General features: G+C 38.2%; 2 protein-coding genes across 3 annotated transcripts in view; one reads left to right on the plus strand and one right to left on the minus strand.

Annotated features, from left to right (window-relative positions):
* On the minus strand, positions 1 to 13,302 carry PPWD1 (peptidylprolyl isomerase domain and WD repeat containing 1). The gene is made up of 11 exons (XM_027671428.1): positions 13,126 to 13,302; positions 11,713 to 11,815; positions 11,007 to 11,107; positions 9,661 to 9,781; positions 7,450 to 7,897; positions 6,758 to 6,948; positions 6,076 to 6,265; positions 4,844 to 5,025; positions 2,135 to 2,216; positions 1,375 to 1,557; positions 1 to 369 (listed from the first exon to the last, which is right to left on the minus strand). The coding sequence occupies exons 1-11, from the start codon at positions 13,274 to 13,276 to the stop codon at positions 226 to 228; spliced, it is 1,896 nt and encodes a 631-aa protein (XP_027527229.1). The 5' UTR covers positions 13,277 to 13,302; the 3' UTR covers positions 1 to 225.
* CENPK (centromere protein K) overlaps positions 13,268 to 23,191 on the plus strand; it is a 21,117-nt gene continuing 11,193 nt past the window's right edge. For both annotated transcript variants that reach the window (XM_027671430.1, XM_027671431.1), the window contains exons 1-4: positions 13,268 to 13,355; positions 16,052 to 16,153; positions 18,102 to 18,158; positions 20,498 to 20,570. In XM_027671430.1, coding sequence (XP_027527231.1) covers positions 13,275 to 13,355; positions 16,052 to 16,153; positions 18,102 to 18,158; positions 20,498 to 20,570 — 313 coding nt within the window. In that variant the 5' untranslated portion in view covers positions 13,268 to 13,274. The remainder of the gene's footprint in view (positions 13,356 to 16,051; positions 16,154 to 18,101; positions 18,159 to 20,497; positions 20,571 to 23,191) is intronic.

Genomic DNA, 23,191 nt, shown 5'->3' on the forward strand with positions numbered 1-23,191 from the left:
TTCATAAGAAACATGCATAATGTTTTTACTTTAAAATACAGAGTTATCAGAAATACAGAATTAGGGCACTTTAGGTACATTAAAAATTGTAGAACTGGTGATTGCTCTGTCTTGGTACTCACTATATCTAGGAATTATTTAAAACGTTTCTGTTTTTTCTAGGTCCCTTTCTGGGTCCCATACGTTCAGTTTTTTCTGCTTAAGCAGGAACCTTCAAGGCCTGCCTTACTTCACTGTGATATTAATGATGCTGATATCCTCATAGGGCTTGTCAGTTTTTGGATTGACTTTTACATTTGAGATTCTCTGAACAACTTCCATTCCTTTAGTCACCCGTCCAAACACAGTGTGCTTGTTGTCTAGCCATGGCTGTTAGAGAGCAGAGAAGAAAGAAAAATCATGTTAATACAGAAAGCATCATGTAGGTTAGGTACCAAAACAGAAAGAGAGTGAGTACACATGGATACATTTTGTATGTCTAGACTATGGAATCTAACACCACGTAAATACCAGCATGCAAGTAAATACTGGGGCGCAGTTAATACACACTCATTTGAACTTACCTTTTCAATTGTTTTCTCAAAGTACTACAGAGGTCACATTCTACCAATGCAGTAGCATTGTATAATTTATTTTAAAGTGTATTCTCAGTTCATAGATGTGCTGTTTCAGTCTCTCTATTTTCACAGAAGAATTTGAAGTGCCATTCCAGAATACTGCTTAATTCAAAGTCATTTTCATAAAGTATGCCCAATTTCAATATAGGCACTGACAGACCTTAACAAACCTCAAAACTATGGCAGATACGTGCTTTTTTTTTCAAGAAAAGACACTGGATTTTGAATAAGTGTTTAAAAATACATGTTACCTTTAAGAAATTGTCTTGTATCTCTTAGACTCACATACCAAAATTTCTATTTTGGGCTCTGAAATTATACACAGATCAAAGGAAATCTTCAAACCTGAACAATGGCATCTTTGTATAGCTACAATTAGCTACACTTAATGAGACATCCTGGCACTATATCCAAACCCTAAACAATCTACACAATACCTAGATTTCCATCAAGTTTAAATCACTGCTACTGGGATACATAATTGCAAACATGCCTAAGAATGTTTTATCACCCTTACTCCAATTAAAGGCAAAAGGCCTCTTGTTCACAACTCAGAGAAATACTTTTCTATTTCTTCAGGCATGCTTTCAGTGAACCCCACACAGTATACATCATGGTGTGCAGCATTTATTTGCAAAATATTAAGGAAAGATTATTTAGATAGTACTAGCGCGATCCTTTTCCCATCAGAAAAACAGTATTTTTTACTATCAAGTTAGCCTCTCGTGCCTTAAATTCAGCTTTTAATATTACTTACAGTTGGCACTACTGTTATGAAAAACTGAGATCCATTGGTATTTGGTCCTGCATTAGCCATGCTGAGTGTGTATGGTCTGTCATGTCGTAAAGTTGAATGAAACTCATCTTCAAATTCTCCTCCCCAAATACTTTCACCTCCCATTCCTGTACCAGTTGGGTCACCAGTCTGAATCATGAAACCCTGCATAGAAATTTTTTGTTATTACATCATCGCATAAAATAAATAACTAAAAGTGTTTTATGCCAGGTGACATTTTTTCAAACCTACTTCAAACCTGGCAACAAAACGTAAATGTTAAAATGCTGTGGATAAGAGACAAAGCATTTAAGGCTCTTTTAAGTGATAATCAAGTCAACTTGTGAAAAAGCAAGTTCTCTTTTCTCACTCACTGTTCCTGCTAGTAGAGGACAGAAACCTGACTGTACCTTCTGCAAACACTTTGGCTGTATTTGGTGCAGCAGAAATAAGAAGCCGTACAAGAAATGCCTTCTGACATGAAACAAAGTCTTAATTCAAGCAGGATAACTGAACTTATCTTTCAGTTTTCTGCCACCTTTTAGTTGCAGTACAACTATTAAACAACTTTAGTAAGTGATTAAGCTGTTTAGAACATCAGAGGTCTTCAGACTTTATAGGGAATTCTAAAGCCACTCCAAAAATCCTCTTTGCAAAAAGGGAATGAAAGGGTTAGCAAAGAGGACTGACCACTAGGGTAACATTATCTAAACCAACAAAAAATTAACTTGCTACAAGTTACCTTGATGATACGGTGAATTATGTGTCCATTGTAATAGCCATTCCTGCTGTGCACACAGAAGTTTTCCACTGTTTTGGGGCACCTAAAATCATATAACAGAAAACAATGGCTACAATAAATATTTGTCTGGTGATAAGGCCATAAGGATTTCAGTTGAGACTAAGATCCTGTTGTGCTGAGCAGTGTTTCAGCTCAGTGTAGAAAGAGCTTTCATCAAATAGGGAAAAACAGATCCTCCACCTTCTCAAACCCAGAGCTGAAAGCAAAATGTTGAGGAGTACAAAGTTGAATGATTACACAGGAAGGCAGCAGCAGTGTTGACAACACAGGGATGTTTAAGCTGTTGCTGAGTAGCACAGTGTCGAGGCCTTTTCTGCTCCTCACCCCACCCCACCAGCGAGGAGGTTGGGGCTGCACAAGGAGTTGCAAGGGGACAGAGCTGAGACAGCTGACCCCAACTGACCATAGGGGCACTCCATTCCATACAGCATCACGTTCAGCATATAAAAACTGAGGGAAGAAGTGGGGGACACTTGGAGTGATGGCGTTTTGCCTTCCCAAGTAATATATGATGGAGCCCTGTTTTCTGGGAAATGGTGGCACACCTGCCTGTCCATGGGTAGTGGTGAATTAATTCCTTGTTTTGCTTGTGTGCGTGGCTTTTGCTTTCCCAACTAAACTGCCTCTACCTCAGCCCTAAGTTTTCTTATTCCTACTCTCCCCATCCCATCCCTACAAGAGGGATGCAAGCAAGCAGTTGTGGGGGGGTTAGTTGCTGGCTGGGGGTTAAACCATGACAGTCAGAAAATGAATTATCTCCTCAAGGCCTAGTTCAAGGAACAATTGATTAGAGGTTTCCCAGCTTTCTACTTAGACTAATAATTTTGTAAATAAACTCTGTATGCTCCATAAGCAGAAAGCTGTTCACTCTTTTACCTCTACATTTCTTTTAAGATACACATGCAAGGTGTCCAGTGTTGCAAACAAGTAAAACTCTAAAAATAAAATGTTTTAATATTATAGAACTTGCAGTCAGCACAGTTTTCCTTCTCTGAAACTACTTGTTAACATCGTTTCGTGAAGAGGTGGAATATTACTGTTCATGGAAAAAAAGGGACAACCCCTTCAACTTCTGTGACTTGATTTTTTATTTCTGAGAGATGCTACCGGAGTGAAAATTCTTTGTAGTAGCTCTTCTGCTATTTTTTTGAAATGCATTAGTAGCCAAGGTAGATTTACACTGACAAGTTTACAGTCACCCATTTTCCCAATAATGAGAAAACGGCTGAGAAACTATAAGAAACTCTCTATAGCTAGAGTTACTCTACCTGTGACAAGGAACATTATCTTGGGTTTTAATGACACTCCAGACTATCTTATGAAAAACAGCACCAGTGATATAACTAAAGGAACAGACAAGATTATAGTCCCAGTTCTTGCTGAGCAGCACTTAGTCATTCACAACTTCATTTCACAACAAAACGGCCAAAGACTTAAACAGCATACAAACCTATATCCTATATGCTCTTCCTTAGAGTTTTAATCACATTAAAGAGATTTTAAATTCAAAGCTCAGCTGGGAGAAAATACTAGAAAACAAGAAAGGACAAACTTAACAATAAGCAACTCTGGCAATGCCGTATTTAATTTAAAATTGCACACAAAACATTGCAGTGAAGCACCTAGCAATACTGTATGTGTAAATATAGTGATACACTGGCATGAGAATTAACTAGAAAATCAGAAATATTGTAGCTTGGCCTGTCACTCACCAGCAAGGGCTTTACCATTACTGCAACCTATAGACTACAATTACAAATTCCAGAAACTAGGTCCTGATGCAAGGAAAGACTGGTGAAGAGAGCAGTAAAACTCTGATAGCCCTACAGGGCAGAATTGAGGTTGTGTTACCTCACCTGTGCTTAGGACAAACCACGAACTTGTTTTTCGAGAAGCGTGGCCTACATCTACATGGTTTAAGTTTCTGTGTATGGCAATATACTATATTACATAAATTTACTAATATTAAAAAAAATTTGCAATTTTTGCATCACAAAGCAGAGATGCTGACATACTAACTTTAGCAATTGGCATGCATAAAACTATTTCAATTTTGTGCCTTGTTTTGGATAGACACAGCACTAATATTATATGCTGATATATAAATGTTATACTGCTCTTAAAGGACCTGCAATAACATAAAATGTAGTACTCTGCCCACATTTTGAAGTTGCAACTACTATTCCTGTGGCTTGCACAGACCTCCTGCCAAATGTTCTGCTGTTGCCAACATCACTTTTTTCCAGATGGTACCAAACAGCTCTGCCTTACACTAATACGTAGCTTACACAGAAGAGTATGGTGACCCCTCCACATCTGCAGTTGGAGGAATGAACAAAAGTTAAGAAAGGAACAGTCCCCCTGAACCAATAACTAAATAAAACAAAATGGAATTTAAAAAACTCCTGTGCCCCAAACTGTTATTTAGACCTATTTTAACCCTACTTTGTATTCATCGAGAGTCACATTCCTAGCTTGATGTATTAAGAAACTGTCAAGAAACAAGGACAGTCAAAACCAAGAAAGAAAATAACTATTCCTAGCTTGAAATATAAGTCTTGGATATTGCAACCCCAGGGACAGGGGAACAAAAACAAAAGGAACAAAAGGAACAAAATCAAAACAAGAGAAAAACTACCAAATACATACTCAACAGGAAAAAGCTTGATATGAATATCTCCCATGCTTGTGTGGATGATGGCACTGTCTGAGACTCTTTTGGGACCTTCTGCCTGAGTGGCTGCCATGACCTCTTCTTTAGAAGGTTTCTCATTAAATACATCTCTGTCAGAATCTGCACTCTTTGTATCTTCTGGTTCACGTTTAGTAAACTGAAGAACAAAAGAATAGAAGGTTAACTGCTTGCTTATCTCTTTTTTTCCCCTTATCTTACACACTGCTCAGTGCCCAAGAAATCAGTGTCATTATTCAACCTGCTAAACATCCAATTCAACTTGAAATGTAGGAAGACAATTCATAGACAGTGTATCCTTGCATTCCAGTGCTGTGCGTTACCAGCATTTTCACAGTGACAAATTCCAGTACAACTACATGCAAATCCCAAGTAACTTTTTATAATCTATTATCTTTAGACTTCCTCCCCTTTTGAACAGGAACTCCTCAGTATTTCAGCACTTTTTCTTTTAAAAGGAGCAGAGAATGTCAGGTTGTTCTGTTATACTCAGACAAATTTGCCAGGTTTCATGCCAAAAGTTTTAGGTGCCCTAAAAAATTCAAACTAAATCCTCTTATTCCAATACTACATTAATACAAAACTCTAGACAACCAGCAAATTTAAGTCATAACAGACAGACCAATCTCTAACCTTTATGGCTATCATCTATCAAATCAACTACTACCTACTCTGGACTTGCTTGTCTGTTTGGCTTCTTAATTGCATCTCACCTAAAAACCAAATTGTGAACAGGAAAATGACTCCTATCTTTCTTGGTTGCCTGCTATGTCTGTATTGCTACCAAGTCCTGATGCTGGTCTGAATTTTTTTTCTATTACATTTTTTATACATACAGTTAATTATTGTTTCTTTATAAAATCCGGTTAGTTTTTTTAGATGTTCTTTATTTTTTTAAACTAGAACAAAAGGATATCATCTTCTTGGAGAATAAAAATTTGGATAGCCAAAACGACCCCCATTTATTTAACTGCTTGACCAATGTGAAAAAATTAAAGCTATTTCTAGCCAATGTATACATAGTTCAAGCTAAAAATTCCAGAATTTACTTGCAGTATAAAGGGGCTCCTCTAGAAAAGATTTGTAGCAAATACTCAAGACAAAAAGCACTAGAAAGGTGCAAGGAAAAAATCAAAAAATAATGTAGAGAAAACATCAATACAAGAATTTAAATAGAAACCGCACACACCATGTAAAACCTATTTTTTTTAAAAGCTGTGCAGACGACTGTCGGATCTGCCTGGATATTCTGGAGAACAGGATTTTCAGATGCTTTCATCTCTATAGTGATTGCAGCACGATGTTTCTTTGCCACTCCTTGGAATAAAGCTAGTTGCATCATTCTGATGTTCTCTTGCTTTCCCAAGATACGAATGCACCTGAAGTACAAGATGTAAAGAGGTGTAACTACTGTCAGCTGCTCACAGTCAGAGAATGTCTCCTTTCTGACTGCAGGACTTAGAGCAAAATTCTCAAATCCTCTCCAAGTAATTATTTATTAATTAAGATGTTTCTCTATTCAAACTTGCTACCTAATTTACCAGTCAGCCTCCATATGTAATAAAATCCCAACTAAATGATCCACATTTACTTTACATTATCCCATCCAGTTAGCCAGAGATTAATAGGTTACACATTTTTAATACACATCTGCCTGCCATGTTTTGTCCTTATTTTACTAAGCATTAATCTGCAACAACTCATTATAAAGCATGGGGCTATCTTCTCTACAGTCTAATGTAAGGCTCCCAAACAGCACAAAAAGTTTAGAGACCTCCATAGCCATATCAAGTTTCAAATATGCTACAAATGTGACTGAATACAGACTTTGAAACAGAAATGTTATCTCAATGTGTGTCATTGGAACTTACCTGTTAGTCTCTACATTGATGACCTTAATGCCCAACATTGTTCCATAGAGAACAAAGTGTCCAGTTTCATCAAAAATTATATTAATTAATCTTACTGCATCCACTTTCTCCAGCTCACGCTCAACTGCCATACGTCGGCCAAACTCCATGTCTGGTAGTTGCTGTCTCATCTGCTGAAGTTCAGTAAACATCTACAGAAAAAAACTCCACATCACTATTATATTTAACATATTTTAAACTTTTTATACAGCAAAACCCTAATCCATGTGATTAGAAAATACCAAATTCAACTGAGACTACTCCACTCAACTGAAGAATTTAAACAAATACAAGTAATGTTTTCTTTTTTTCATGATGCAATAGGCATGTTATAGTACTTTAAGCAAAGAAAGGTGTGCAATATTATTTGAAATTCTCTGTAATTGCTTTCTAGTAAAATGTAGTATGTATGAAAACACAGATGAAAATCAACACCTGTTTCACTACTTAAGTAACATAAATCTGCAAGAATTCATTTGGGACAAAGCAATACAAGGGGCAAGGAAGAGAACATGGAAGGCCTTTTCTACAAGAAAAATATAGGAAGGAAGTTCCCTTTAGAAACAAATGATAACTTCAGTGAATGTGCTGGCAAAGAAATTCAAATAAGTACAGAAAACATCTTAAAGAAAGGGAAACAAGACAAAACTCACACTCAGAGATTCGTCAAAGACTCTCATAAGCTTCCCCGTCAGAAAACGAAAAATTCTAACTTTTCTGTCAGACCCAAGAGTGGCCATTTTCTTGCCATCAGGTGAAAAACTTATACTGGATGGGTAAGCCTTGCATTTAGCAAATTCATATAGATCAGTATCTGTTTTATACTCCCAGTTCACATTCTTGGGGAATTTATATTCGTGAGGTGTACCAGTCCAGTACTCGATCATCCCAGACTTGTCAGAAGACACAACTACTTTGTAGACAGGGTTCAGCCGTATCTGAGTAAGCGAGGATGTATGGAGTTTATCAAAAACATGAAGTGGCTGGTTATTTCCTCGGCCATCATATATGAATATTTTTCCTGTGCTCTTCTCGGATGTTGCAACAGAAGATATGGCATCTCCAGGGCAATACACCCATTCACATTGGCCAGGGTGGTAGCTGCAACAGAGAGTGGAAGGAGAAAAAAGCAAATAAAGAAATAAGGAATGGTGTTAGATAGGAGTTGAGTTACGCTGTAATCAAATATTCTCTTCCATCTAAGTGATTAATGCTTCAGTAGAAATGAAGACAACTGCACCTCTGCCATACACTTACAGGAAAATAAAAATAACTTGCCAAAAAAATAACTCCCACAACAAAAAATCCAAGAAGTGATATAAACAAAATTAAGACAATCCCCCTATATTCAATAAGAATTGTGAATGCATCTAAGAAGGAACTCATTTGCTACTTGCAAAAACACATTCTACAAATAAAATAAGACAGAAATATGTTCAATAATACAAGTTACGTCTGTTTTAGAGTCTGTAAGCAGAGATTGAGAACCAGAACTCAAACTAAATGGCAGACTTCAAAGCAATTATATGGTCTCTGTAGGAAACTCATATTTAGTATCCTTTCACAAATCAAATTACAGATGCTAAAGGACACTATTATGACAGACACTAATAATTTGGATTTTCAATGCCTGCCTGGTAGAGAGAAACATAACCAGGACTTCATCTCAGGTTCACCAGAAAGAACAGGATCAAATAAATAAGTATGAAGTCTCTGCAGAAATAGCCAGCCTTGTCCAGATCACTGATGGATTACCAAGGTCGGAAAAAATCTATTTAAAGATAAATCAGGGAATCTACTACAGAAAAATGTTATCAGTAGCATTCTTGCGGGACTCCTGAAGCAAAACTGATTTAAATTCTACCTCATTTTTCCCAGAAGTCTCAAGCAACACCAAAAAAAGGCATCTTCTATTGTAACAGCTTTGGAGTTTTTTTGCTTATGTATAATTTTACTGATTTTGTAGAGACAGTACAGGGCTGCTATGCAGAAAATACCAGCAAAACCAAAAGACAAAGGCTAACTGGAATTTTTCCACAGCAGACAGCCAAGAGAGAATCAATTCCTATAGGCTAAGTACATTATCTGGAGGATGATATTAAAACTGTAACTAGCAAAGCAGGTAGCACAAGCTTTTTTCCCCGAGTTTACACTTCTATTCAGTTTCACAATTAACTAGTAAATAGTAGACTAGGAGGAATAAGTTTTTCAATGCTAAAAGACTTGGGGAAAAAAAAATCAGTATTTCCACCATTCTTGATGCAGCACTCATTGATCCTCCAAACCTTCAAACCCACCCTTGTAACAGTGTAGGGCTTGTTTTTCTCTGGTATTGTTAATAATTCTAGTAACATCCATTCTTATTTCTCCCAGATCCTTTAGCTACAAAATATGCAATTACAAAAATGCTACAAGAGCAAGAGGAAGGAAAAAAACAACATTGTTTCTAACAGAAGAAGGAAATTTGTATCCCTATGACAACAAATAAGACAATACATACAGGCCAAATCCCTTCTCTAATGGAATCATTAGTGGACTGTAATTTCTAAATTCAGTGACAAACAACAGAAAAAATTATGCCTTGCTAAACATTTGGAGAAATACCACATCTTTGTGCATAACATTTGAGACTGAGAAAATGCCTTTCCTACTCCTAGTGTTCCAGACAGTCACAATTTTTTCTATTCAGTCAGGCGGTCTCCAGCCATTGGATTCATTTCAGACAATGAAATTTACTCAGTTTCATCTGATTTAGGGAGGGGGTGGGGGAGAAACATCAAAAACTCCAAATTATTGACTTACCTCTTAGCAAAATGATCCCCATTTATAATCCCAAACAAACACTTCCAAACTAAGTAACTTACCCAAGTTTCAGCATGTTGATCATGTCAAAGTTGACTACATCAAACACTTTCATTGCTTTGTCATCTCCAACTGAACAGAACAATGCTCCCTCTGAACTAACAGCAATACTCTCAATAACACCTGTTAATAAGGTTAACATACTATTAAGAAACAGGAAAAGACATCCTTCATTTCAATATTACATAGGAAAAAAAACTACTGAAGTTTAAGCCTCCCAACTGTTTTGCTACCTTTTTTACTTAAAAGACTACCTGAATTCAGTAAATTACTATTAAAAAAAAAATGCCAAAACACCACTTTGTATCCTATCAGTGTTTTGACTTAGGTATGTGACAATGAACTACTTACCATCTACATAAGGGAAAGATTTTAATGGCAATTACTTCAATTTAAAATGTTGATTTTATAAAATTAAGAACATTATGACGTGGTAAAAATCAGGTGCTCTTCAGCTTGCATTTCTCAATAGGGAAAAAGCAGCAGAACTCTGCAGACTATTACACACACAATACTCAAAATTACTCTGCAATTGAATCTTCCATAAATTTCTCATAATGTGTATTTTTGCCTGGTAGGTTTTGTTTTCACATTTTTCTTCTGTATATAATGAGAATCTGATAGCTAAGATCAAGAACCTGCTTTAATATTTCTTGCAACTCTAAAAGGAAACTACTTATACTACCTATTATTAAGTATTTTTCTTACTGTAACAGTCAGCATATCAAATTGAGGGGTTTTTTCCTTCAGGCATATGATAATTTCTAACACCATTGAGAGCATCATTTTCTGTTCAGTCTATTTAACACTCAGCACAGTGTTGAAGAACTTTGTGTACTTATTAGCTTAGAAAATTGGGTTAAAATTACTCTTAATTGCAATTCAGCCAATAATCATAACAATGATGTAGAATTTACTCTACAGTTACAATAACTCCAGATGAAAAAAAAACACTTTTTTCCTTACTACAAGGGACAAAAAATTACAACCTTATTTAAAGCAACATATTTTTAAACATTTCTGGATTTTATGAACCCTGTTATGTACGTTGTTAAGTTATGTCCCAGATATTCTCCCCACGGGCAGGGCACAAGGCAATGCAAAGGATGTAGGGGATCTGTGCAAGCAGAGTCCTACATGTTTTATTCTCACCCTATCCCTCCTGCAGTTTGGGAGCAAAACATTACAGGACAGAGGAATGAAAGAAGACAGGTAAATATCAATTAATTCCTGACTGCACTAAATGAACCCCAGAATCTGTCTCTCTATGTGCACTCCCTCTTCAAACAACAAAATCAATAGGGAGGAAAAAGTGAGGCCCTTTAAAGAAGAAAAAGCAATTTCTCACCCAGGTGACTTCGGAAGTGTTTAACAAACTCAATCCCTTCTTCTATTTTTTTCCAGAATTTTACATGTCCATCATGACTGGCTGTTATGATAAAATCTGTCCTACAATTACAAAAGAAAATTAAAAACAAGAAGAGATAACACATTATGCACTTTCCCACTGGTCAGTAATTTGCACCACAATTAACACTCTGTAGACTATGAACTTTCAAGAAATTCCTGTGACAATCTGTCTGAATGGGTGGGTACTATCACTCCTGGAAAAGCAAACAGGTATTTTAATGCATTCTGGATTAATATATGAAAAGTCAACACCCCGAAAAATTATAACACTATCCTTTCTGAATATGTAAATGTAACTCCTATTTTAGTTCACAGTAGTTACTATTTATGTGTGTGTGTGCACGCACGTGCGTGATCTCTGCAATCTGCTGAATGGTGCTTTTTCATAGGCAGTCAGTCAATCTTATTCCTGTATATCCTGCACATTTTGATAAGGATTTTAAGACCCTCCTTTTTTTATGTAAACATTTTTTTAATCTTCCTTCTAATTAAACCTTTCCTTTGCCCTTAGTTTTCAAAAAAGAACCCCAAAACTTTTAAAAGTTACTGTAACTTTCCATTACTAAACATTTAAAATGAAAACTTCTTATCATATATAAAAATACACCCCTGACAAAGACATAGCCTGGAAAAAAGATACTTACTTAGTACATGCTACATGTGTAATGACATCTCTGTGCATGTAACTGCGTTCATACATTGAAGCAGACGGTAGATTTTCAAGGTAAACATGTTCAAATTCAAGAACTACACAGAATAAAAAGAAAAATCAGGGAAGTGGGTTTTTTTCATAAAGGTACAGCTTCTGTTCTCCTTTACTTGAATTGCTTATTCATATTTTAGTCTAAAATATGCTAGGATTTTGTGCAAACAATGGCTTTTAGGTCTGGCTTTGCACTCGAATTTTTAGTGGACTAAAACCACCCTAACTCCGCTTGAACTCATACTGCTTTTCCCTTTTAAAGCAACTATTACCTCAGCTGTCTCAATATATGAAAAACATAAAAATCAACAATTTACTTCCAGAAAACCGAAGGTTCTCTGCATCTTATTTTATTCCAAAACAAAAGGTATCCCTGTTGTTAAGTGATTCATGGTCTCAGCCAGGTCTTGTAGTTTAAAGTCCAAGTACTGACACCTATCTCTTTCATTGTTTAACTGGCCCACCCAAAATAATCTGATTTTAGCATTTGTCTCTGATTTTTACACCCTGTTAACACCTGCAAATGGCATTTGTTACTGAACCTGCATGTGCTGATCATCGTTAGAGACACATTTACTTTACAATGACACCCGGAAAGCTGAGAGTTGCTGCAGTCATCAATACCATGCCTCAAAATACAGCCTAGAGGCATCTCCATTTTAGGGCGATGATCCAGAAAACAGATGAACTCCACAGCCCTAAACAGCAAGGCTTCAGTCTGCACAGCAGGGGCTCTGAGTGTCCACAAGAGGAAGCAGAAATCATAAATCATAGAATGTTAAGGGGTTGGAAAGGACCTTAAAGATCATCTTGTCCCAACCCCCCCTACCATAAGCAGGGATACCTCCCAACAGACCAGGTTGCTCAAGGCCTTTTGCAATCTGGCCTTGAACAGTGTCAGGGTTGGGGCATCCACAACCTTCCTGGACAACCTGTTCCAGTATCTCACTACCCTCACAACGAAGAATTTCTTCCTAATATCTAACCTAAACTTTCCCCTTTTCAGTTTGAACCCATTACTCCCTGTCCTGTCACTACAGTTCCTGACGAAGAGTCTCTCTCCGTTTTCCTGTAGCCCCGTTCAGACACTGGAAAGTTGCTCTGAGTTCTCCGCGGAATTTCCTCATCTCCAGGGTGAACAGCCCCAATTTTCTCAGCCCCTGATGCCCCTGGGCTGTTACTCCGCACCCGAAGGGTTCCCACACAGCGTGGCCATTTTGCACGGGAGACACCGCTCCAGAACACATGGGTCCAGCCGCCCTCTCCCGGGGCCGCTCCCGCCGCTCCGGACCCGGCCCGGGGCAGCGCTCCCCAATGCAGGGTCCGGCCGGTGGACGTTCCGCTCCTCCGTTACCTCTCCTCTTCTTCGCCTGCGTGGCCTCCCCTGGGAGCGGCCCGACCCAGCGCTCCTCCTCTTCGTACTCCCCCAGTTCCGCAGCTCCTCGCTCCTCACCCACCGCCGCCTCCAGAGCCCTTCGCTTGCACTCGGGCTCGGCAGCCGCCATGATGGTACGTCACCGCCGCGCGCCGGGCGCTCCGCCAGTGACTCAGAGGCTGAGGAAGGGCGCGCGCGGAGACGCCATGGTAGTAACGGTTAGGAGCTGGCGGCGGGGACTCCCGGCGGGATCCCGGGATAACGAGGGGGTCCTGCCGCTCGGACACCGCGGGGTCGGGATGGGATCGCGGCTGCTGGGGCGTGGGGCTGCCGTGGAGGGGTTGCGCTGGCTTTTCCCGCCTGGGAAGGGACGGTGTTCGCCCCTCGCCCGTGAGGGGAGACCGCTCGCCTTGTGCCTCCCCGCCGCTCGGGTGGTGCGGGGGCTCCCTGCCTCACTTCTGCTTTTTTTTTGTCATCGCTTTTACGGTGTTATTTCTGTCCTTCATATGTTCTCCCTCCTAAGGTGAATTCCTGCCTTCCTGCCTTTGTCCCGCGGCCGCGGTTGCTTTCCTCTCTGCTCTCTGAGTATCTTCCAGTAGTTGATCGCGTTGTGTTTGGGCATATGACGCATTTCATGTCATCGGTGTCTATAAGTATCTGAAGAGAGGGTGCCAGGGGGATGGATCCAGGCTCTTTTCGGGGGTACCAAAATGAATATGTGTGGGTGACCGAGCACTGGAACAGGTTGCTCAGAGAGGGTGTGGAGTCTCCCTCATTGGAGATAATCAGAAACCGTCTGGACGCAATCCTGTGCAACGTGTTCTACGCTGGAACAGGGAGTTAGGACCAGATGACCCTCTGTGGTCCCTCCTAATCTGACGGATTATGTGATTCTGCCGCTTTCCTAAAGCTTGCCTGTCTGCTTGGCTGGCATAGAGTCTACAATGCCCACTTTTTGTCCCTGCATGTAGTTTTTACCTAATTATGTAGTCCTAAAACAAGGTCAGAAGGAGTAATGTGTTGAAACTGGAATGCATTAATAGTCATGAGATGCCAAAAAAGCCTTCAGTTTTCAGGTACGGTGTAAAAATAGAAACCTAATTTAACCATACAGAAATAGGGAAAACTGCAAGCTACAAGAAAAAACCATCTGAATATGATATGAAACTCCAGTATATGCACTATGTAAGGTAATTAAGAGCACAGCATTAAGGATCACAAGTCAGTTTGGCTTGCCTCTCATATCTCACAATGTGTACATTCTGAAATGTGTGAAATACGTCTAGAAATTTAAAGCCATGAATAACAGAATCATTTGATAATTTTTGTATAGTGGTTTTTTTCCTGGCTGTGTATTTGGAGTTTTATTTCATATAATGCTTTCATGGTGATGAATTGTATTATTGCAGGGGATAGCAGGGGGAATATGGATTTTTTATTCCACCCCAAGACCCTTTCCAAATTTTCAAAAGGTTGGGTACTTTTTCTTCCTCTCCTTTTTTCTTTTCTTCCCCCCCCCCCCCTCAACCCCCCTTTGTTTGTCTCCTTGACAGTTTTTTTTGTCTGAGAAAAAAAGTACATTGCATCTCAAGGCTGTTTAGTTTATTTCTTAGTTTCTTCTGGGCAGTCTTTGCCTGAGGCATTTCAGAAGTCTTAATAAATTATGTGAACTAGTTCTCTTTTATATGATGGAAACATTCCAAGGCTCTTAAGAAGATAATGATTTTCCTTTGCTAAAACTATGCTCTTTAGACTTTATCAGATCATGGCAAGCTAGATATTCTAGGGTTCTGTTTTTAATTATTGATGCAATAAGTTAGCCTGGAAGATTAGTAGAAGTATTGCTACCTTTCAGTACTCTAGAATAGTTGCAGCATTCAGTGAGATGTTCTAATTTTTTTCTCATCCACTCTGCTATGGCATCCTTGAACTTTGGGAGTACTAGCTGAATATTTGACTCCTTTTAATTTATTTGGGATTTCGACATAATTTTCTCTGATGTTCTGAAAATGAACAAAAGGTTGAGTTAGGAATTTGTGCATTATTAAGAGATGTATGTTAGATCTTTATCTTTTTTTAATCTCTTTAATCTATGTGTGTTTGGTGGACTTAGTGATCCACTTAAGTATTTTTAAAGGCTTTCTGCATATAGTACATCTAGGAAGTTCCTTTTGGTTGTTTTACCTTGGGGAGAAAAGTTTCCTTTGAGTGCCATTTTGGCCCTTCTTGTGTTTCCCCTCTTAGCTGATTTGGGTATCTCTTAACAGATTTAACTAGGAGTAAATTTCTGAATTTGTGTGTGTTTCTCTCTGACCCAACATTTCTCAAGGTTTTTATTTTAACTTGGATTAATTTTTCTCTCGTATGTCCTGGTGCCCTCTTTCCTTGGTTGCCTGTATATTTTTCAGATTCTTTTGTTTGTTTTTCTAGTAATTTTGAGGATGCTTTAATTTGTTAATCAAAAATATTCTGAATTGTAATGAAGGAGTAATAGATTAGGACATTTATTGGAAGACAGAGCGGAAGTAAGTGCCTAAGAATTTTGCAGATATATGGAGGAAAAGCATGGCTTTGTAGATGTGAGATTCTCTTATTGTTTCTGTATTAAAGTTGTTGAAAAAAAAAGCCATTGCAGGTAATCAAAGCAGTTTTGAAAATGTAGGATTTTGTGATTCAATTTTAAAAGTAAATTATTAGTGTCTTCTAATTTTACTATAGTCATATAGTTAGTTGATTTTACTTAATAATTGGGTGCTATCTAGAACTGCAGGGGAGTTAATTGAAAGCTTTGCATTCAGGAAGATTGTTCCGTTGCATATTTGACCTGAAGTGGCAGGTATGATTCTGTAACTGGTAATAATTATTGTAGATATACATGATAACTATTCTGTTTGCTTGTTATTAGGCTGAACCCATTAATGCAGAACCCACCAGTGAACTTTGTCCTGTAGATGCCAAGGAAGAACTCTTGAAGGAATGCAACAATATTTGGAAGGAGTTGGAAGAGGTATGCGAACCATAAGTGATAGACTAGATTTGTTGTAAACTTTTGTCAGAATTGTTTTATTCACTGCCTGCTTACCCCATCTCTTCCAAAGAAACCATCACAACAAAACAAAAAGAATAATAAGGCCAAAGGTAGATGTGCTGGCAGGGTGAGGGATACCTTGCATTCAAGGGTTGTTTACAATGTGCTGGTGTTATGATTTAGTTAGTGTGGAGTATGTATTAAATTACGGAAAATTAAACTATTTACTTATGGTAGTACCAGCACACTGAGACTTGAGATCCTTCTCTCTTTAGCCTCACGCAAGATGGGATTCCAGTGCTGTTCACAAGTAAGTTTGGAGCTTAAAGGAGAGAATAGGAGGAGAGGCATAAAAGGACAAAGATGTTTGCAAAAATGCTTATCCAAACTGATGGTTATATCATCATGGTTAAAATTTATCTCTCTCTGATATATGGTACAATATGCTAATAATAACATTTTAGGGCAGATGAGTTTTATTTAAGGAATCCCAGGAAAGATAAACTTCTGTCAGTTCTGAGGGAATGCTGTGCATTCTGTAAGATTCTGCCAAGTCTCATGAAAGGTCATCTTCTAAATTATATTTTCAGAGTCTTAATTGCTACACTCAATTTTAAATGGTACTTACATGCTGTCTGCTTCAGTTCTGAGTTGTAGGTTCAAAACAGTAAAATTTCAAAAACGGAAGTAAAGGTATTTCCAAACTTAAAGTAGAACAATGTACAGACAACTTACAGTGCAATAATTTTACAGAATTACATTTAAAGATACTAACGTGGATTTATTTCCTGTTGAGTATAAGGTAAGTTCGCATGTAACAAGTGGCAGGGAATTCTGTGTCTGGGTTTCTGAAGTTGTGTTTGGAGGACCTGAACTTTTCTTTGAAATTTTCAAATTAGAAGGGAAGTTAGAATGCTTACTATTTTGAATGTAATTGAAAGTCTTAGATATCTTGTATCTCATTCCCATAATCCCCAAAATAATACAGGAAATGATAATGTCTGTTATTTTTGGAAGTTGATAAAAATAGTATGATTTTCATTACTTTGATTTTTCATCCTGAATGCACACGTTTCAGAAAGAAGTTTAAACAACTAATAGTCATTGAGTGGGATCATGGGTATATGGTTACGATGTAATGTTCAAATGATTGTGTGACATCATTAGCAGTTTTTGTAGGAGAAATCCTGTGTTGTGTTCTGGTTTCCAAACATTAACGACAGGGTTTCCAAAGTACTGCTTAGTAGTTTTACTGTTGAGTAGAGTACATCCTGCCCTGTCGTGGGGTAGGTTGGATTGCTGACAGTTATGAAACAAGAAAGTGTTCAGCAGGTGTCTCCTGTTGAAGCCTTGGATATCTATGGTGGCCTGAATTTCAGACTGCATATACTTCCCATTGCAGTAATGGGAGCTGATGTAGTGCACTTCTGAAAATCAGACCGCTTCTGAAGGGTGCAGTATACTGCCCTAAATGACTTAAACCTAAAAATGTGTATTAAAATGCGATTAATCTCTTTGGAGAGCCAGAGGAGTAGCAGAAAGTGTGTTAACTTCTCAGCAGCTTCCCTGTTCAGCTTTGTCCATGACTCTTTTCCCAGTTTCTTATGTTCTTCATATGATCAGTGCCTTTCCTGATATGAACTTTTCCCTCATAATTTGCCTTCTTACTCAAATGATACATCTTTTTTTAGCTGCTACTTTTCTACTTTCCAGTTAATTAAGTTCTGCTTTACTGTGGTGCGATTTCAAAATACTTCTTAAGTCGCTGTTCTGGGTAAGGAGCTGAGGGATGTGGTGGGATCCAAGTCACAACTCTTTTATTCCTATATTAAAAAAGTTATGTTGAACTTTCTAAGCATTGTGTTCTGTTCTTACAAAAGGGAAGAGTAAACAAACATTGCTTGTGTTTTGTTTCTTTTCTACCAAGTGTCAAAGCAAGCTAATGCTTCTAGGAATAGAAACACTGCTACAATCAGATACCAAGGTAAGACAGTTCTTTGGGTTTTTTTGTTTTCCACTAAATATTTTGTTTTCTGTAAAGACCGTAGAATCATAGAGTGGCTTGGGTTGGAAGGGACCTTAAAGGTCATCTATTTTCAGCACCCCTGGCGTAGGCAGGGATACCTTCAGTAGATCAGGTTGCTCAAAGCCTGGTCTGGAACCCTTCTAGGATGGGTATCCGCAGTTTCTCTGGGCAACTTGCTCCAGTGTCTCTGCACTCCCACAATGAAAAATTTCTTCCTAATATCTAATCTAAACCTGTCCTCTCTCGGCTTAAGGCCATTGCCCCTTGCCCTATCACTACAATGCTCATGTAAGTAGTCCCTCTCTAGCTTGCTTTTAGGCCTGCAAGTACCATTCAGGTAGTGCAAGGCTGCTCTAAGGTCTTTCCGGAGCCTTCTCCAGGCTGAACAATGTCAACTCTCCTAGCCTCTCTTCGGAGGAGGAGGAGAGATGTTGCAGCACTTCAGGTGGTGAGGTGTTGTATAAGGGCACGAACCCCACTCAGACACGAACGAGTGCCAGAGCAGAATTGCCGTTTATTTCCAACGCTTAGGTTTAAATACAGCGCCTTAACATGTCATGTGATCTTCCAACCAATGACAATCAAGTACTGTCTAAGCATGCATGAGAACCCGGAAGACTACAACTCCCATGGTTCCTTGTTACATTCTTCCTGCCACAAGGTGGGGTCTCACCAGAGTGGAGTAGAGGGGCAGAATCCCCTCCCTCAGCCTGCTGACCACACTGCTTTTGGCGCAGCCCAGGACATGGTTGTCTTTCTGGGCTGCAAGAGCACATTGCTGGGTCATATCCAGATTTCCATCCACCAGGATCCCCAGGTCTTTCTTGACAGGGCTACTTGCAATCCATTCATTCCCCAGACTGTATTGATACCAGGGTTTGCCCTGACCCCAGGTACAGGACCTTGTATGTGGTCTTGTTGAACTTCATGTTTTGCACAGGCCCAGCTCTCAATTCTGTCCAGGTCCCTCTGGACGGCATCCCTTCCCTCCAGCATGTTGGCTGCATCACAGAGCTTGGTGTCAGCAAATTTGCCGAGGCAGCACTCAATCCCACTGTCCACGTTGCCAACAAAGATGTTACACAGTGCTGGTCTCTAAAACAACCCCTGAGGATTGCCACTCATCGCTGGTCTTTGCCTGGACGTTGAACTGTTGACTACCCCTCTGAGAGTAACCATCCAGCCAGTTCCTTACCCACCAAGTGATCTGTCTGTCAAATCTGTGTCTGTCCACTTGAGTGACAAGGATGTCGTGCAGGACAGTGTCAAATGCTTTGCACAAGTCCAGGTAGATTACATCAGTTGCTCTGCCCTTATCCACCAATGCTGTAATCCTGTTATAGGAGGCCACCAGATTTGTCAGGCACAATTTGCCCTTAGTGAAGTCACGTTGCATAACACCAATCACCTTCTCATCTTCATGTGCTTCAGCATATTTTACAGGAGGATCTGCTCCATGATCTTGCTGGGCACAAAGATGAGACTGACAAATCTGTAGTTCCCTGGATCTTTCTGTTTCTAAAAATACGGGTTATGTGTACCCTCTTACATTCAGAAACTTCAGCAGACTGCTGTGACTTTTCAAATATGATGGATAGTGGCTTTGCCACTTCATTTGCCAGTTCCCTTAGGACCCTCAGTGCATCTGCGGTGGGTTTGACCCTGTCTTGCCACCAGGTGCCTGCTAAAGCTGCCTGTCCCTCCTCAGCTGGACATTGGAAAGGAAATATAACTGAAGCCTCATGGGTCAAGATAAGGACAGATTTACTAACTTTGAAGCGCACAACTGATGAATGATTAACATAGGCAGCAAAATGGAGAGGTGTGTAACTTCAATACCTATTTGGACTATTTCCTAATTAGTGCCTATGTAATTTCTTCTTGATAAGTGTCATTCTGATACTGTCCATCATAGTATCCTTCTGGACATGTTGTCCAACTGTGGGATGAGCAGGTTCAGCCATGAAGGAGAAGTCAGGATGTGAAGTATTTGTTATTGCTTCTAGTAGCTCCTCTTTAGTTGCAGTCACTGCAAAGAAAATTAGGGGGAAAATGCCAACTCCAACTCCTTCTCATTTCCCCGTTTTGAAAAAATAATATAAATGTTTTTGATCCCTACAAGTGACTTTAAAATATTTTGAAGGAATAAGTGTTCTTTTGTCATAGATGCTCTTCTGTATGAACTTATTAATACTTCTACTGTATGAACTTATTAATTTAACTTCTATCCTGTTCTACCTCATTTTACACCAGTGCAACTTAACACTTTTAAAGATGCTTCTTTTCTTGTTACACAGCTTGCCTTGTTAATGCTGCAATGGAAAGCTTTAATAGTAGATTATCAAGAGTGCCATGAGAGAAGTCCTGAAAGTAAGTAACTGTTTCCCTGTAAAGGATGCTTATATAAACTTCTGCAGTTTCTTTCATCTAGGCACTTTAAACTGTTGGTATATTGAATGTCTGCCGATTGTGTTTTCGTACTACTTAAAAATTAAATACTTTGCACAGTAGCGTGTATGTTTCATTTCTTTATTCTTTTTGCACTTCAGTTCTAAGTTGACTTAAAAGTGATTTCCTCTATAACCTAATCTTATAATTCTGCACAAATAAATGCATGATTTATACCACCATTCATCAGTCAATTAAGTGGAAACATAACTGTTAGCAGATCTAACAAAATAACGGAAGTCCATTATGCTGTTACCCTCCTTCATGTTCTTCTCTGTGTGATTGTTTCTTCTCCATCTTTCATTTGTGTTTCCTTTTTAGAACAGAACTACTTTGTCAAATAATATTGTCTTCATCTTCTCTTTTAAGAATCTATTACATTTTTTTCATCTTTGCAAATATTGCTAATAAGCTAACAATAATTTACCCAGGTATAGTTTTAACCATACCTCTTCTGATTATTTTTTTACTAATACTTCACAAAAGTATGTTGTATTGTGATGTATTAGTTGAAACTTTGGAGTAGACCTTTAGTGTTAAGCCCATTACACCATAATAAAATACCTGTTTTGGATTTAACAGGGATTGGAGATTTCAGCTCAAGATAAGATGGTAAAAGACACTAGAGTTTTATTTTAACAAAACAGAAATCTAGGACACTTACTGATCCTGTGAAGCACAAACCACAAGTGATTTTTAAAATTTGTTAAGCATTATCAGTCAAAAGGTATAAATTCCTCAGTTCTTCAAAATTTTCTTTTTACATAAGCATCAGTGCTGACTGATTTCACTCTCTCACAAGGCTGATGTGGCCAAAGAATGGAAATAAAACCATGCAAAATTGAAGTGCGACTAAAGTAATCTGTGTTTTCAGATGTCCCATTTGGAGACTCTTAAATCAGTTCACACTACCCTATCATTAGTATACTGGTAGCACTCACTGTTATGTCTCCTGTCAAGGACCTGTTAGCACCTGCACAACCCAGTAAAACTTAACAGTCTTTAAATTAATACATTGGCTCATTTGAATATTTTTAAGCCAGAAGAGGCTTGGTTTTTTAGTGTTTACAAACTGATAGGAATGTGTTTTAGACAGCCTATGGTGAATTCCAATGTTTTGTCATTTGGCCAAATGGAAATGCCTTTTCAGATCAACATTAAAGGCAGTTCTCCAGCTTCTTTCAAAGTCCATGTACTTGCTGCATATCATGATCAAATAAGAGAAGCTGGGGAAAAATGGTTTTTCTTTCTTATAAATAGATACTTTTGGCCTATTAGAATAAATAAGTAGTTCAGCTTTGTAAGCCTGTCTTCAAGAATTGTCAGCCTCAAATACTTCTGAGAGGTATGTAGACCAAAAGTATATGGCATTGAATGAATTTAGGACGTACTGGTTCCCTGCTGCTATTCATGAATAAGATGCTGGCTTAAAGCAAATTAATTGAAAGCACTTATTTTTTATCTGGGTGAAATACCTGGGATTGTTAAATTTCCTTACTAAAATATGTGTATTAAACTTTAAGCTATTGGCTTAAAAATATCCTTAGGGCTTGACCTATTTTTTTGGCTTGCTGGCTTGCTTTGTTCAACTATTCTTACTTGTTCCCAGACTATAATATTTATTATTAATTTTTTAATAGAGAAATTATCTATGCATATTGTAATGCAAATAATACTTTGCAGCCAAAGCTTTGCCCTTTTGGCTACCTTTCCAAGGGAACTAAAAAGAAATTGCTGCTAAGAATTTGAATATATATAGTTATAGTGCTTGTATGAAGATGAGTCCACTTTGCTTATTTATATGTCCATCTTGGCTTTTTTCTATCTACTGTTTGTCTTGAATTACTTAATTGAAAACATTATCTGAAATTATCTAAATGAAAATAGCAGAAATACTGATTTCATACAATTTACTAATAGAGCATGAATGTCAGGCTGTCTTGTTACTTTGGTTTCTGCTTTTGATAGTGGCCAGTTAATTTCCTGTAAATGAGGGCCTGTCAGCATTTCAATTTTAAACCTTATTTTCAGAGGTTATAACTTGGCAGTTCTACATTTTTTTGAGCACAGTATTGGCAAACAGACTTGAGTTCACAATGCAAATTTTATTTTTGCAAAGCTTTTACTTTAGTCTCTTGTTCTTTCTCCATTTCTGCTGCTATTTATATAGCTCTAGATCTGCTAAATCAGCTGAATTTAAACTTTTTAAAAAGCATTTGGCTTATAAAAATAGAATTTAACTTTCACCTTTGCAAACTAAGGAAATGAAAGCAATCGTGTTTTAAACCGTATAAAACGGTCATGGTCTCTGCATAATTTCTATTTTTCTTAGCAAAATAACAGTATTCTGCTAAATACCTTTTTGTTTTGTTTTAATAGGAGTTTCTGTAAACATGTGCATGGTACTGGCTTTTACTTTCCTAGCATCTGATAGTATTTTGCTTAGTAATTGTGCTTTGTATCACTAGACAGTTCTGTCTGACATTTGATTTTTGCAAGTGTAGTGACTCTACAACTGAATAAGCTTTAACTGTTAGTAGATA

This window comes from Neopelma chrysocephalum, unplaced genomic scaffold (genome assembly GCF_003984885.1).
Source record: "Neopelma chrysocephalum unplaced genomic scaffold, ASM398488v2 Primary Assembly neopelma1_97102, whole genome shotgun sequence".
NCBI lineage: Eukaryota > Metazoa > Chordata > Aves > Passeriformes > Pipridae > Neopelma > Neopelma chrysocephalum.